At 36.2% G+C, this 16,492-nt stretch overlaps 1 protein-coding gene across 1 annotated transcript; it reads right to left on the bottom strand.

The window, feature by feature from the left end:
• Positions 1–3,902: 3,902 nt before the first annotated feature.
• Positions 3,903–16,230, bottom strand: LOC114762998 (uncharacterized). The gene is made up of 16 exons (XM_028952594.1): positions 15,720–16,230; positions 15,161–15,622; positions 14,137–14,262; positions 13,788–13,993; positions 13,501–13,711; positions 13,178–13,415; positions 12,937–13,087; positions 12,560–12,860; positions 7,504–8,709; positions 6,958–7,413; positions 5,646–5,765; positions 5,332–5,537; positions 5,045–5,255; positions 4,722–4,959; positions 4,483–4,633; positions 3,903–4,406 (listed from the first exon to the last, which is right to left on the bottom strand). The coding sequence occupies exons 1-16, from the start codon at positions 16,228–16,230 to the stop codon at positions 4,098–4,100; spliced, it is 5,103 nt and encodes a 1,700-aa protein (XP_028808427.1). The 3' UTR covers positions 3,903–4,097.
• Positions 16,231–16,492: the final 262 nt, after the last annotated feature.

Raw genomic sequence — 16,492 nt, forward strand, 5'->3', positions numbered from 1 at the left:
AATACGAATCAGTTAGCCACGCGGAAATGAAAAAATCACCTCAGTAATCAGCTTGATTATGAGGTCCTGGGTAAATTAAATGAAGTTCAATTTTTTTTTTTTAAACGGTGTTTCACTTTAAAATATATTTAGTTTTTTCCTTAACTCTTCAAACAGTGCTTGTTTACAGGACTTTTTGGGTTCTTTGTCTTGCCCCTTCGCAAGTTCTTTTTTTTTTTTTTTTTTAATATCACTCGGTTTTAACAACTTAGAATTTATTACTGAGACCTGCGACATGTAGTGATGAAGCTTTCACAATTTATCACTCAAAATACAAAATTCATAAGTTGAGAATTTACAATGGCTTATTTTCACTTGAACTTCAACCCCTGTTTACCCTTTGGAATATAAAAAGACAAAATCTTTTCAAATTTCAAAACCCAAATCAAGAATGACTAAAGAATATTATCATTTACCTTTCAAATATTATCAGTTGTTATTAACGTGTAGTAAACAAGACTGATTTAGAATTTTAAAATTCAAAGATATTTTTTTTAGAATTCTTCCATATAAAAACAATAATTTAAAATTTATTGCGCAGGTTTTCATCAAACTGCAGTTATGATGAAGCTTTTTTTATTAATTATTTTTGAATCGAAAAGGACACTAAACTGACACTGCGGGAATAGAACAATCCAACTTATCCATATAAAGGAGTTACTTTACTACGAGAGCAATACACCAAATGCATTATTTATTTATTTTATTTATATTAACACCATATTTTATAATTTATTGATTCAAAGTTTGAAATGGTTGTCCATTTCACATATAAAAATAACACCTTCCCCTAGTGCCAAATTAAATACAGAATTATTAGAAGAATTGGATGCAAGAAATTTGACTCCAAATATTATTTTATGGCAACAATTATTTAAATAACATCATTGTGTGACTCCAAAGTTTAAAGTGCATGTCCCGAAGCAACTAATTCAGACAAGCTTCCATTAATTTAACTCTACTTCGACAAATATTACAGTTCAGCACCGCATAGATTTCCAAGTCGTTACGCGCAGAGCCGGCAGGAAGAAGTCAAATTAATTTTAAACAATGCCACTATAAGTATTTCTATGTCGGTTTATTGCTGGTACGGGTGCAATGAACACATGCGACAGTTCATTGTATATTTCACGCTGCTTTGACAGATAATTATCGATAAACCTGCAATGAAACACGCACTGATGTCAAATTCCTTTCCGTTTTCAGTTTATACAATCATATTAACTCTCACTTAAATGTATACCCCTATCATTTACAAACTTAGTTGGACTTATGAGTTCAGTTATCAAGCTTATCATTTTTATGTTTATCGCTTATAAAATCGTGTCACCTATGTTAACTGCAACTCGTTTAAACTGCAAACTTATGAATGACTCAGTTAAACAAAATAGTTCCCTCATTTTTTTTTCCCACCCAATTGAGCGAGTCAAACTGTACTGAGTACTGAGTAGAACTTGATTTACATAATATGTAGGAGAACCCAGTCCAAAAAGAGAAAACAAAAAAACTAATATTAATAAAAAATAAGAAATACTAAAAATAAATTGTATCATTCGAAAACATGAAATGCTTCCGGGTTTCATACCAGCCAATTAATTAATTAATAAGATGGGAACGATCATTAAATGCCGAGAGTATGATTGTGATTGGAGAATTATGGGGCTTTCCTCCACGCCATCAACCAGCTGCATTGCACTTTTATTTATTTTCGTGGGAAGAAAAAAGTATGTAACCAGCGTGGCAGTTTAAAAAAAATTTTTTTTGGAGCTGATCTTATATTTTATTATTATTTCAAAGTTGGTCATGAATCGATTTAATGATTTTATGAACGGGGATCATAAGGAAGCAGCTATTGGATCAACAAATCCAACATTAGGCTCAAGGAGTATCCTGGAAGAAGTTATGATATACTCTTCCGTCTCTTATTATAAAATCTAATTTTTTAAAGGGGTCTGTTTCTTTTTATAAAATTCTTTTTGAGTATGTTTGAGTATATAATATATTATTATCTATTTTACTCCTAATTTAATATATTTAATACATTATCTTTCTTTATTTATCTCATTATTACTTTTTCACATTTACCCATTTATATATATGGGTATATTTGAAAAAAAATTACATTTGCTGCATATTAACTGTTTTTAATTAATTTTAACTATTTTATTAAACTGCGTAATATAGTTAAAAAGATCTTATAATTAAAGACGGAGGGAGTATAGGTTGAGGGGTGGGGAGGAAATAAAGTATTTGATCATTTGGTGAAACTATTTCCCTCCCTCCTCGTATGTTTCTCCTTTCTTTGACCTTTTTCTTTCTATCCCTTTTGTGACTCTCCTTGTATCATACTAACCTTTGATTAATACTATTAATGACCAATATCTTCCTGTCATTATATCCCAATTCTGTTTTTTATTTTTTATTTTCAATGCAAGCCATCCTGACAATCTCTTACTTTATTTTAAAAGTCATCATCTTACTCTTATCCGTTTGGTTTGAGGGAAACAGAGAGAAAGAGAGGGAATGAAAATTTTTGATGAGCCCGTTTTAAAAAATTGAAGAAGTGGGGTTAAAATTTTTTGATTTATTTTAATTATTATTTTATCTCACATGTTCTTCTTATCAAAATTTTATAACCCCACTTCTTCAATTTTTTAAAACGAGCTCATCAATATTTTCCCTCCCCTCCCTTTCCCTTCATTTCTCTCGTACCGAACATAGTATATGTACTGTTTATACAATGTAATTTGTAGAGACTTTACTCAAAAAAAATAAAAAAGAGATAGAGAAATCAAAAGGAAAAATATGAATGAAAAAGATGTCTGGTCATTTTTGGAAAAACAGTAGGGATGTTTGATCAGAAAAATGTTACTTGGTCTGTGTAAAAGGCAGAAGATAATGAAAAAAAAAGAAAGTGAAAATACCTAAAATACCATCTAGTCTCAATAAATTCATATTACACAATATTTTTCTAAATAGAAGCACACACAAACCCATACTTTAACATAAACCCAAAGGGCCAAAACCCAAAAATGTTTGTAAAACCCTAAATTTCATCGGTAATTAGTGTTTTGCAAAATCCACAGCAAACAAAATTGACGGAGTCCGGTTTATATGTTATAATATATATATATATATATATATATTTGTGTGTGTGTGTATGTATGCATATATATAGAAAATATCCAAAGCTAATAGAAAAGGCCACCTTTGAATTGTCAAATACCCGAATCTCAATTTCTTTTTCTTCCTCCGCTTATTTTCAGCTCTCTACACACCCTACAAGGGTCTCTTCTGTTTGTTTAAATTTATTATTCTATTTTTTTTTAAGGCGCAGGTATCTTCTTATTGGAGGTAATCCTATTCGAGATATTGTTGGGTACTAAATGTGAACACCTCTCTCAGGTGAGATTCGAACCTTCATTTATCAAGATTGTGCGGGATTAGTCCTTCCTCTAGATTCAACTTTTATGGATCTATCATTCTATTTCTACAGCCTCATATACCCCACAAAAAACCATTTAATTCAGCTTCGACCCTCACTCTAGATCTTAGTTTCCACTGAGATCGTACATATATGGTCCTCTAGTACCATCTTGTTTATAGCGCTCACTTCTCCTCTCTGTTGGGCTTGGCCCAACTTATTTTGGAGCAAACATATAGACTACACAGGACCTAAATATCAACATATTTCATCTTCAAATAATTGCGCCAACAACCAACGGTGGATTGGATCTAGCAGAATGAGCTATTCTGTCACAATGTGGAGAACCAAGGTTTGAATCTCTGCTGGGAGAGGTACCCATATTTAGCGCCTAACAATGTCTTGAATAGTATTGCCCCCAATAAGAGAATATCTATGCTTTAGCAGAAAAAAATAATTGCACCAACAGATTTCAAATATATGCCTAACTAATATTTGTATGGTATTTTCATACCAGATGTCAGCTGTTCTAAGTTCCCTAAGAATGAATGGCCTATCATACAAGCGTACTAGAGTTTCAATAAGAAGTTAGTTTTTGGTTTCCCTGACAGGATCCAATATAATCCAATCTCCACTACCGACCTTGTTGATAGGTACTGTCAGTGGGAAGAATTCCTTCAGGTTTACTGGAAGAAGAAGCAGAGCTAGAAAGGCCCCTGGCACTATTCCTAAAAAAGGTCGGTTCCTTTGGAGTTGGAAGGCTCGCAGTCTCACTTTCAAGCATTATCAATACTTGCGACATGGTGGGCCTGTCTCCTGGTTCATCTTGCACGCACAATAGACTTACTTGTGCACACTTGATGAATTGATTTGCATTGCAACTTTCATTCAAAGATCGATCCATTAAATCCAAGAGGTTATTCTCCGTCCATAGCCTCCATGCCTGCATTCATATAAATAGGAAATCACCACAATGCAAAAAGAACATTAAGCCAAGGGAGGAACAAGATGAAACATACATAACCCAGAAGGCTGGACGTTTGTTTGGATTGAAAGAATCCCGTGTTCTTTTTTCCACTGATAATTTCAAGCATTACAACCCCAAAACTGAAAACATCTGATTTAATTGAGAAAAATCCGTCTAATGCATACTCTGGAGCCATGTATCCACTATAAAATAAAAGGAAACAAAATTATAATGCTCGTTATAAATATAGTTGAAGATCAATATTCAAAAAGGGAGATACATCAAACTTACTAAGTTCCAACTACTCTCTCAGTGTTGGCCTCAGTTTCCTTGCCTCCAAATATTTTTGCAAGTCCAAAGTCTGAAATTTTTGGTTGCATCTCCTCATCCAAAAGAATATTACTAGTTTTCAAATCTCTATGAATCACTCTCAATCTAGAGTCTTGATGAAGATATAATATTCCTCTAGCAACTCCTAAAATTATGTCAACACGCATTGGCCAGTACAAAATCACTCTGTGTGTATGATCTGCATCAACATTTCCTTTTACATTAAATTCGCTAAACTTGTGTCAAGCTTGAAATTATTGATAATTAAGCATTTTGTAACTAACCAAATAAGAATGTGTCTAAGCTCTTGTTTGGCATGTATTCATAAAGTAATATTTTTTCTTGTCCTGTAATGCAATAGCCCAAAAGTCTAACAAGGTTCCGATGTTGAAGTTTGGATATCAAGACAACTTCATTCTTGAATTCCTTCATTCCTTGTGAAGAAACACTTGAAAGCCTCTTGACTGCAATATCTTGACCTCCTTGAAGCTTGCCCTGCAATAAAAATTCTTCATATAACATGTCTCTAAAGTTTAGAAATCAATGAAGAAAGTGGAACTGAATCAATCACCTTGTACACAGGTCCATAACCCCCACGTCCAAGCTTGTTCGCATCTGAGAAGTTATCCGTGGCTAAAAGGATGCTATTAAAATCCATATAAGGTACCTCTATCCCTTCACCGTCCTTTTCCTCTGTCCTCTCGGCGTCTATGAAATCTTTGATATATCTCTCATTGTCATGTAGGACATCTCTCGTTCTTTGATTTTCTCCCTTTTCTAAACACGCATAATAGACCCAAACATAAACTTATTACGTGAGCACAGGCACTGTAAGTATCAGATCATGTTGAATGCATCGAAGTTTGTAGGCAAAAAACGTATTACCTTGATTAGAGGCTACTCTTCTCCAAATGTAAGCAGAAGTTATAATGCAGGCCAAGAAAATCAAGGTTGAAAGTGTCACCGCTAATATCAGAACTCTAGGGCTGTTTCTTCTCGGAGGCTCTATTGACAAAGGAAATGTGTCAGCTTCTGGACGGGATTAAGGAATGCCATTGAAATTGTAGAATCAAGTGTACTTTACTTGTGGGGACTGATGCTGATGATAGTAATAGCAACAATTTGTTCTTGAGCAATTTGGAGGGTTAGATAATCAGCATATATTAAAGCTTGGCATCAATCTCAGTATGGAAGAGTCATCCTAACTGCGATCAGTACTTAAATTTCTAACTATATCTTATTCCACGTGCATATATTGAAGATTGACAAGAACATTACGAAGTCATTCTTCTATATTTTGTTTGGCAACAATATCTAGTCATTCATATCATTCACTTTTTGCTCACTGTTTCTTCTATAAATAAAAGTCGATGAGAGGTTCAATATTTGTAAAATCAAGGTATAAAAGTGCAACAGATTCTTTAGCCTCAGTTGGAAGTCAAATCTCCCTGAGCTGAGGCTTACCAGAGAGTACAATTCCTATGTTATTCTTGTTTTGTCTAGGCATGATCCATACTCGGTAAATTAATCTGAATGGTTGTTATCGGCTCAAAAAGAGAATAGAGAAGCTCAAGATTCTTACTGAGTTCATATCAATCAATTTCGCTTAAACTAAGTTGAGGAATAATAAAATATGAAAGAATCTCAGTACTGATAACAACAGAAAGGTTATTCTAACTGGTCGGTAAAGAATTCAAGTACTATCTCTGGTTCTTAATATAAGACCTTATTTGACTTTTATTTTGGTCCTAATTATAAGATCCTAATCCACTTTGTTTCTCATATTTATGTATTTTTTTCTCAAAGTGGTCCTTCTAATAATAGTAGTTCTAGCCAATCAACTTAGTAAGTAAGGATATTTTAGGAAACACAGTATATATATATTACAAATAATTAATTTAACTTATTTCCTTAATCTTCTCAAATTAGTCAATTAGCTATTATAATTAGGACCGGAGGTAGTATCCATTTTCAACAAGTAAATATGGCCTCATATTGTTCCAATAGATATGATCCTTTTCATCAATCTCCTACTCCCAAGGTTAATTCTCTCTCACTTGTTAAATCCTATCGAAGTTGCGATTCAAATCGGTTTCAGGGCTCCAATACAATTGGAGAGGCGCCAGCTTTAGACATTTAACGTCGGGGGGGGTTGGGGGGTGCAATCAATTAATGTGTTAACACCTAATACGTTTACCTTGCGTACAGCTTAAACTGTGGCCATTCCATTGATATTTTTCATCGCAGAGGCATCTTCCATTTCCGTTACTGGTTGCCTTGCAAGTTGAATGAGACCAGCCCTCGCAGTCTGTGGAGTTAGTACAGGGAGGTTCACCTGGAGGATCCCAATTAATCTTTATTGTCTTTGCCTCACCATCGCACTGTTGAGTCACACTAAATGGCGGATCGAGCCGACGCCCTAGACTGCTTGCAGCACAATTATCCGAATGTCTGATTTGAATAGAGAACGATCTCTCGTCTGGATCAATGTTAGTAACTCTATAACTCTCTTCTCCCACTGTGAAATTAAGCAGCCCGGTTGGCGAGTCGCATGTGAAATTGGCGTAAATGGGATCACCACAACTTGGTTCGGTGCTCAGCGGATAAGGAATTGTGAATACACCGCAAGGCTTGCACGTCCTTGGAGTAGGTTCTGTACCAGTTTCATGTTAGACAATCTAAGACAGTATCAAGTAAAGCAAGCATCTTATTTGAGGAGATGAGGTAGTGAAAGTGTATGTACCTATATCTAGTTTACTTATCGGGACAGAAATATTAACACCCTTATCAATCTCCTCTTGAAGGGTAGGCAAATCGGCGGTCCAAATAGAACACGATAAGAACGTCCTATCATAATTTGTTGATGCATCATATGAATAAGCTGTGCAATTTGGGCACCCATTGAGATTAAGGCACTTAGATTGGCACTCTGTTGAATTCGATGCGTAGACTGCTTTGTCTGCTTTTCTCACTTTCACGTTCTTCAAGTCTATGAACGCTGTCGTGTTTTGCCCGCATGATGTTGTTTTTCTGAAGCAACCTCCAGCTTCAGAGGATGGAACCTGATTCTCCCCCTGCGACTTAGAAGCGAATCCAGGCAAACATCTACAGTATGGCGAATTATTCATATTGCAACTGCCAAAGTTTCCACAGAAGTTATGTATCTTGCATTTGCTATCTGGCTTGTTCCATCTAGTCCCCCATCCTTCGATATGATCCCAGTGCCAAAGCTCTACCTGTCCTGTATAATTCATCACCAGCCTTGTATGCTCAAAATCAGAACGAGGTGAGTTTGTTGACATGCTGTTGTTTTTATAAGTTGAAGGCCTTTGGGTGAAGTTTGTCAAGAGCGAAAGTATTGTCCCTTCTGAGCCGAAATCTTGGCGCGTTTCACCAGCCCAGTGAACTTGGTTCTGGTTGACGTAGATTGTATAGTTGCTATCCCCTGTTTTTCCACCTGCAAATGTGTAATTACCGCTGCCGGGATCATCAGAGGCTCTCCAAGAATTCAAGACTAAATCTTCATCCATTTTCATGCCCACCAAAAATGTGTCCGTAGGGTGTTGGAAGCTTTGCCAGTAGGTCGCTTGTAAGTGGTCGTCCGCCAGAATTAAGTTCCCAGAATCCATAAGCCTCACTGTGAGGTTTGCGAGAGAAGATACTTGTTCAGGTGTGTAAGACCAATAAGGATTTCCTTCTGTATCTAACACGGTGAGATTTCCATCTAGCGAAAGTTGGAAAATTCCAGTTCTTGAATGAGGAATGGGGTTGTCTCTGTTAGCAACCCAGACAACAGTTTGCGGTTCTATCCCATGATACCATATTCCTAGGTATCTGTTTTGGCTTCCTGCAGGGGAAAAGAAACCCAGTTCAAACTGACCTCCCGTGGTGACAAGGTTGGCAGCGGCATCTTCCCTGTCATGAAGGCTTTCACCGATCTTCAAAGTATCTGTGGCTAAGCAGGGCGGAGGAAGACATAATAGGAACGCATAAAACAGAACAAAGCAATCATGTGAAGACGTAAGAGACAGAGAGCAGCATCCTCATTCTGATCCTTCTTCCGGCTACAATGGAAGCATAGAGAATGCAATTGCTGGTATGCAACTCAAGGCAGTAGTTGACAAGGAAAGTCAAGGTCGTCGCTCACTCGCATCCGGGCATCGCTTTTAGGATTTGTCCTTCTCTCGTGATCTTTTTCGCGTCAGTATTAATCAAGATCACCATTGTGAACAGTAAGCCATCCCATCTTTGGTCAAGAACAAAAGACAAAAAAAAAAAAATCATCTCAGTGATCGCTTGATTATGAGGTCCTGGGGTAAATGTACATATATCAAAGTTTAATATATATATATATATGTATTAAACAGAAGTAAAATTCAAAAAGGTTTAAAGTTTTTCTTGATTCTAAATTTTTTAGTAAAATATATTAAAAATAACTTGTAAAAAAAAGCAGGTTTGTAACAAACCCTCCGGTAAAAAACAAAAATAATAATAAATAAATAATCGACAAGCCTACCATGTGGAACACCTGGCAAGCACTCAGAAGTTGGAAGGGAACTACTTTTTTTTTTTTTTTGACCTTGAAAGTTAGAAAAGAACTACCTTATAACGCCAACTTATAACCTTTTTAAATAGTCATTTGCATAAAACCAGGATATCGAGCTGGGGGGTAGTTGACAGGGGAAGTCAAGGTCGGCGCACACTAGCGCCCTGGCCGTTCCTCATCCTCTTTTTGGGGCCGTCGGGATCTGTCTTCTTGGTCTTATCCGCGCCATCAATAGTCAATACGAATCATTTAGCGACAAAGAAATGAAAAAATCACCTCAGTAATCAGCTTGATTATGAGGTCCTGGGTAAATTAAATGAAGTTCATTTTTTTTGACTTTTTTTAAACGATGTTCCACTTTTAAATATATTAAGTTTTTTCTTAGCTCTTGAAACAGCGCTCGTTTACAGGATTTTTGGGTTCTTTGTCTTGCCCCTTCACAATTTTTTTTCTTTTTTTTCTTTTAAATATTACTCAGTTTTAACAACTTAAAATTTATTACTGAGACCTGCGACATATAGTGATGAAGCTTGCATAATTTATCACTCAAAATACAAAATTCATAACTTGAGAATTTACAGTGGTTAGATTCCTAGTATTGTCACTTGAACTTCATCCCCTGTTTACCTTCTGGAATATAAAAAGAAATTTTTTTTAAAATTTCAAAATCCCAAATCAGGAATGACTAAAAAATATGTTGTCATTTAACTTTCAAATATGATCAATTGTTATTAACGTGTAGTAAACAAGACTGAGTTTGAATTTTAAAATTCAAAGATATTTTTTTTTAGAATTCTTCCATATAAAAACAATAATTTAAAATTTATTGCGCAGGTTTTCATCAAACTGCAGTTATGATGAAGCTTTTTTTATTAATTATTTTTGAATCGAAAAGGACACTAAATTGACATTACAGTTCAGCACCGCAAAGATTTCCAAGTCGCTACGCGCAGAACCGGCAAGAAGGAGTCAAGTTAATTTTAAACAGTGCCACTATAAGTATTTCTATGTCGGTTTATTGTTTGTATGAGTGCAATGAACACATGCGACCCCTGGTCAAAAAAAAAGAACACATGCGATAATTCATTGTCCTCCATATTACATGTTTAAGATTTAGACAATCTTTAAGTCAAAACTTCCGACACTGACCTGCAAGGGAAGCAGCATATATATTCCACGTTGCTTTGACAGCTAATTATGGATAAATCGGCAATGAAACACGCATTGACGTCAACTTCCTTTCCGTTTTTAGTTTTAGTTTATACAATCATATTAACTCTCACTTAAATATATGCTACTATCAACTGCAAATTTAGTTCGACTTATGGGTTGATTTATCAAGCTTATCATTTTTATATTTACAGCTTACAGAATCGCACCAATTCACTTTTAACCTCATGTTAGCCGCAGCTCGTTTAAACTTGTGAATGACTCAGTCAAACACAACAGTTCTCTATTATTGAGCGAGTCAAGCTGTACTGAGTAGAACTTGATTTGCAAAATATGTAGGAGGCAGTCCCAAAAAAACTAATATTAATAAAAAAATAAGAAATACCAAAAATAAATTGCATCATTCGAAAACATGAAATGCTTCCGGGTTTCATGCCAGCCAATTAATTAATAAGATAGGAACGACTTTGAATGGTGAAAGCATGGTTGTGATTGGAGAATTATGGGGCTTTCTCCACACCATGAACCGGCTGTATTGCACTCTTATTTTGGTGGGGAAAAAACCATGTAACCAACCAGCGTGGCACTTTAAAATTTAAATGAATACTTTTTAGACTCATCATTTTTATTCGTTAATTAATTCATTTTAATAATTTATGACAATTTCTAATTTAGTCTTATAATTTTTTTTTAAAATCAAAACCTATATACCTATATTTTATGATCATTTGAAAGTCGCTCATAAATCGATGTAATGATTTTATGAATGGGGATCATAAGGAAGCAACTATGAGCTCAACAAACCTAATATCACGGTTCTCTAGGGAGTATACTGGAAGAAGTTAGGATACATAGGGTGAGGGGTGGGGATGGAATAAAGTATTTGATCATCTGATGAAAGTGTTTCTCTACCTCCGTGTATGTTTCTCCTTTCTCTGACCTCTTTCTTTCTATTCCTTTTGTGACTCTCCTTGGATTAGTACTATTAATGACAAGCGTTTTCATTATATCCCAATTCTGGTTTTTTACTTCTTTATTTTCAATGCAAGCCATCCTGACAATCTCTTACTTTATCTTAAACGTCATCATCTTACTCTTGGAATCTATGTTGTTTATAGAATGTATTTTGTGGAGACTTTACTCAAAAAAGACGAGAGTAATTAAAAGGAAAAATATGACTGTTTGGTCATTTTTGAAGAAACAGTAGGATGTTTGATCAGAAAAATATCACTTGGTCTGTGTAAAAGGTTGAAGATAATTGAAAAAAAAGAAAGTAAAAATGCCTAAAATACCATCTAGTCTCGATAAATTCATATTGCACAATATTTTTCTAAGTACACGCGCACACAAACCCAGACTTCAACGTGAACCCGAAAGGCCAAAACCCAAAAATGTTTGTAAAACCCTAAATTTCATCGGTAATTAGTGTTTTCCAAAATATAACCCAAACAAAATTGATGTTGTCCGGTTTCTATGTTATATAATATATGTGTGTGCGTGTGTGTACATACAGATATATATTTATATAGAAAATGTCCAAAGCTAATAGAAAAGTCTACCTTTGAATTTTCAAGGACTCGAATCTCGATTCTTTTTCTTCCCGGGTTACTCTCAGCTCTCTACAGTCTACACGCGCTACAAGGGCCTCTTCTACTTGTCCAAATCCATCATTCTATTTCTACGCCCTCATATACCCCACAAAAGACCATTTAATTCAATAGCTTCGGCCCACGATATAGATCTTAGTTGCCACAGAGATCGGACATATATGGGCCTCCAGTGCCATCCTGTTTATAGTGCTCGCTTCTCCTCTCTGTTGGGTTTGGCCCAACTTATTTTTGGAGCAAACACATAGACTACACAGTACCTCAAATATCAACACGTTTCATCTTCAAATAATTGCGCCAACAGATTTCAAACATATGCCTAACTGATATTTGCATTGTATTTTCATACCAGATGTCAGCTGATCTAGGTCCCCTAAGAATGAATGGCCTTTCACACAAGCGTGCTAGAATTTCAATGACAAGTTAGTTTTTTGTTTTCCAGCAGGATCCAATATAATCCAATCTTCACTACCGACCTTGTTGATAGGTACTGTCAGTAGGAAGAATTCCTTCAGGTCTACTGGAAGAAGAAGCAGAGCTAGAAAGGCCCCTGCTACTGCTCATAAAAAAGGTCGGTTGCTTTGGAGTTGGAAGGCTCGCAGTCTCACTTTCAAGCATTATTAATACTTGCGACATGGTGGGTCTCTCTCCTGGTTCATCTTGCACACACAACAGACTTACTTGTGCACACTTGATGAATTGATTTGCATTGCAACTTTCATTCAAAGATCGATCCATTAAATCCAAGAGGTTATTCTCCGTCCATAGCCTCCATGCCTGCATTCATATAAATAGGAAATCACCACACTGCAAAAAGAACATTAAGCCAAGGGACGAACAAGATCAAACATACATAACCCAGAAGGCTGGAACTTTGTTTGGATTGAAAGAATCCCGTGTTCTTTTTTCCACTGATAATTTCAAGCATTACAACCCCAAAACTGAAAACATCTGATTTGATCGAGAAAAATCCATCCAATGCATATTCTGGAGCCATGTATCCACTATAAAATAAAAAGAATCAAAATTATAATGTTTGTTGTAAATATAGTTTAAGATCAATATTTAAAAAAAAAGAGACACATTAAACTTACTAAGTTCCAACTATTCTTTCAGTGTTAGCCTCAATTTCCTTGCCTCCAAATATTTTTGCAAGTCCAAAATCTGAAATTTTTGGTTGCATCTCCTCATCCAAAAGAATATTACTAATTTTCAAATCCCTATGAATCACTCTCAATCTAGAGTCTTGATGAAGATATAACATTCCTCTAGCAACTCCTAAAATTATGTCAAAACGCATTTGCCAGTCCAAAATCACTCTTTGTGTACGATCTACATCAACATTTCCTTTTACATTAAATTCACCAAACCTGTATCAAGCTTGAAATTATTGATAATTAAGCATTTTGTAACTTACCAAATAAGAATGTGTCTAAGCTCTTGTTTGGCATGTATTCATAAAGTAATATTTTTTCTTGTCCTGTAATGCAATAGCCCAAAAGTCTAACAAGGTTCCGATGTTGAAGTTTGGATATCAAGACAACTTCGTTCTTGAATTCCTTCATTCCTTGTGAAGAAACGCTTGAAAGCCTCTTGACTGCAATATCTTGACCTCCTTGAAGCTTGCCCTGTAATAAAAATTCTTCATATAGCATGTCTCTAAAGTTTAGAAATCAATGAAGAAAGTGGAACTGAATCAATCACCTTGTAGACAGGTCCATAACCCCCACGTCCAAGCTTGTTCACATCTGAGAAGTTATCCGTGGCTAAAAGGATGCTATTAAAATCCAAATAAGGTACCTCTATCCCTTCACCGTCCTTTTCCTCTGTCCTCTCGGCGTCTATGAAATCTTTGATATACCTCTCACTGTCATGCAGGGCATCTCTCGTTCTTTGATTTTGTCCCCTTTCTAAACACGCATAATAGATGCAAACATAAACTTAATACATAAACACGGCTCTATAACATGATGAAAGTTATGATGTCCAGTTATAATCTCAAGCATCATATCCTGTTGAATGCTTCGAAGTTTGTAAGCAGAAAATGTGTTACCTTGCTCAAAGGCTACTTTTCTTCTCCAAATGTAAGCAGAAGTTGTAATGCAGGCCAAGAAAATCAAGCTTGAAAATGTCACCACTAATATCAAAACTTTAGAGCTTATTCTTCTTGGAGGCTCTATTGACAAAGGAAATGTGTTAGCGTCTACACGTAAGATTGAGGAATGCCATTGAAATTGTAGAATCAAGTGTACTTTAATTGTGGGCACTAATGATGATGATGATGATGATAGTAATAGTATTAAAATGTTCTTGAGCATTTTGAAGTGTTGGATAATCATTATATATTAAAGTTTGACATCAATCTGAGTACGGAAGAGTTAGCCTGACTGCATTCAGTTGCAGCTTGTCAGCGGTAGTTAAATTTGTGTCTCTATCTATAACACTTGCATATACCGAAGATTGACAAGAACATCATGAAATCACTCTTGTCGTTATCTTGTCATTCCTATCATTCGTTTTTTGCTCACTGTTTCTCCTAGAAGTAAAAATCGGTGAGAGGTTCAATGTTTGTAAAATCAAAGTAAAATAGTGCAGTAAATCCTTTAGCCGCAGTTTCTATTACTCTTGCGTCATGTAGGCGCGATTCATATTCATTAAATTAAACTGAATGGTTGTTATTGGCTAAAAAAGGTAGAATAGAGAAACTCAGCGTTCTTACGGAGTTCGCATCAATCAATTTGGCTCAAACTAAGTTGAGGAATAATAAAAATAAAAAGATGAAAGAATCTCACTACTCATAACAACAAAGGTCATTCTAATCAGTCGGTAAATCAATTTTCAACAAGACAATTAAATATCGCCTCATATTGTTTCAACAGATACGATCCTTCTCATCAATCTCCCACTCCGAAATGTTAATTCTTCCTTACTTGTTAAATCCTATCCAAGTTACCATTCAAGTCAGTTTCAGGGCTCCAATACGCTTGGACAGCGGTCAGGTTTAGACGTACGGTCTCTCTAACATGAAGAATTTAGGGGGGGGGGGGGGGAATAAATTAATGTGTTAACACCTTTACCTTGATTGCAGCTTAAATTGAGGCGATTCCAGTAATATTTTTCATCGCAGAGGCATCTTCCATTTCCATTACTGGTTGCGTTGCAAGTTGAATGAGACCAGCCCTCGCAGTCTACGGAGTTATTACATGGAGGTTCATCTGGAGCAGACCAATTAATCTTTAGTGTCTTTGCTTCGTCTCCCTCATCGCACTGTTGAGTCACCCCAAATGAAGGACCAAGCCAACGCCCGAGATTGCTTGGAGGACAATCACCCGAATCTTTGATTTGGATAGAGAACGATCTCTCGTCTGGATCAATGTTAGTAACTCTATAAGGCTCTTCTCCCACAATGAAACTAACCTGCCCGGTTGGCGAGTCGCACTTAAAATGAGAGTAAATGGGATCACCACAACTTGGTTCAGTGCTTAGCGGATAAGGAATTGTGAATACACCGCAAGGTTTGCAGGTTCTTGGAGTTGGTTCTGTATCAGTTTCGTGTTAGACAATCTAAGACAGTATTGACTAAGTAAAGAAAGCATCTTAGTTGGAGAGTTGAGATGGTTAAAATATATGACGTACCTATATCTGGTTTATATACCAGGACAGAAAGATTAAAGCCCGCATCATCCTCTTCCTGAAGGGTAGATAAATCAGAAGTCCAAATAGAACACGGTACGGACATCCTACTAAAGACATCTGTCGACGCATCGTATGAATAAGCGGTGCAAGGGGGGCACCCATTGACGCACTGAGATCGGCACTCTGTTTCATTGGCTGCGGAGACTTTTGTGTCTGGTTTTCTCACTTTCACCCTCTTCAGGTTTATGAATGTGGTCTTGTTTTGCGCGCATGGTGTGGGTTTTCTGAAACAGCCTCCAGATTTATAGGACGGAGTCTGATTCTCCCCCTGCGACTTAGAAATGAATCCGGGCAAACATCTACACGTTGGCGAACTATTAATATTGCAACTGCCAAAGTTCCCACAGAAGTTATATATCTTGCATTTGCTATCTGGCCTGCCCCATCTAGTCCCCCATTCTCCGTCCAACAGATCCAAGCGCCAAAGCTCTACCCGTCCTGTATAATTCATCACTAGCCTTGCTTTCTCAGACTCAAATACAGAACGAAGTCTATTTATTGACATCAAGTCTGAGTCTTTACAAGTATAATTCCCTTGGGTGAAGTCTGTATAAGTAGAATTCCCGGTGAAGTTTGTACAAGCAAAATTCCCTTGGGTGAAGTTTGTCAACAGAGAAAGCACTCTTCCGTTTGTGCCGAAATCCTGGCGTGTTTCACCTGCCCAGTGAAGTCGGTGGGTCTCCTTGTCGTGGATTATATAGTTGATATACCCT

The sequence above is a fragment of the Neltuma alba genome, unplaced genomic scaffold (genome assembly GCF_004799145.2).
Source record: "Neltuma alba isolate B1F8T4 unplaced genomic scaffold, ASM479914v2 tig00011249_pilon, whole genome shotgun sequence".
Lineage (NCBI taxonomy): Eukaryota > Viridiplantae > Streptophyta > Magnoliopsida > Fabales > Fabaceae > Neltuma > Neltuma alba.

Excerpts from the sequence above, each read along its gene's own strand:
- LOC114762998 (XM_028952594.1), bottom strand. The coding sequence starts at position 16,230 with ATGAATTATACAGGACGGGTAGAGCTTTGGCGCTTGGATCTGTTGGAC. Across the intron at positions 5,766-6,957 it reads CAGTTTAAGCTGTACGCAAG|AGCCTCCGAGAAGAAACAGC; the intron begins GTAAACGTATTA and ends CTTTGTCAATAG. Across the intron at positions 4,960-5,044 it reads CTTAGACACATTCTTATTTG|ATCATACACACAGAGTGATT; the intron begins GTTAGTTACAAA and ends ATGTTGATGCAG.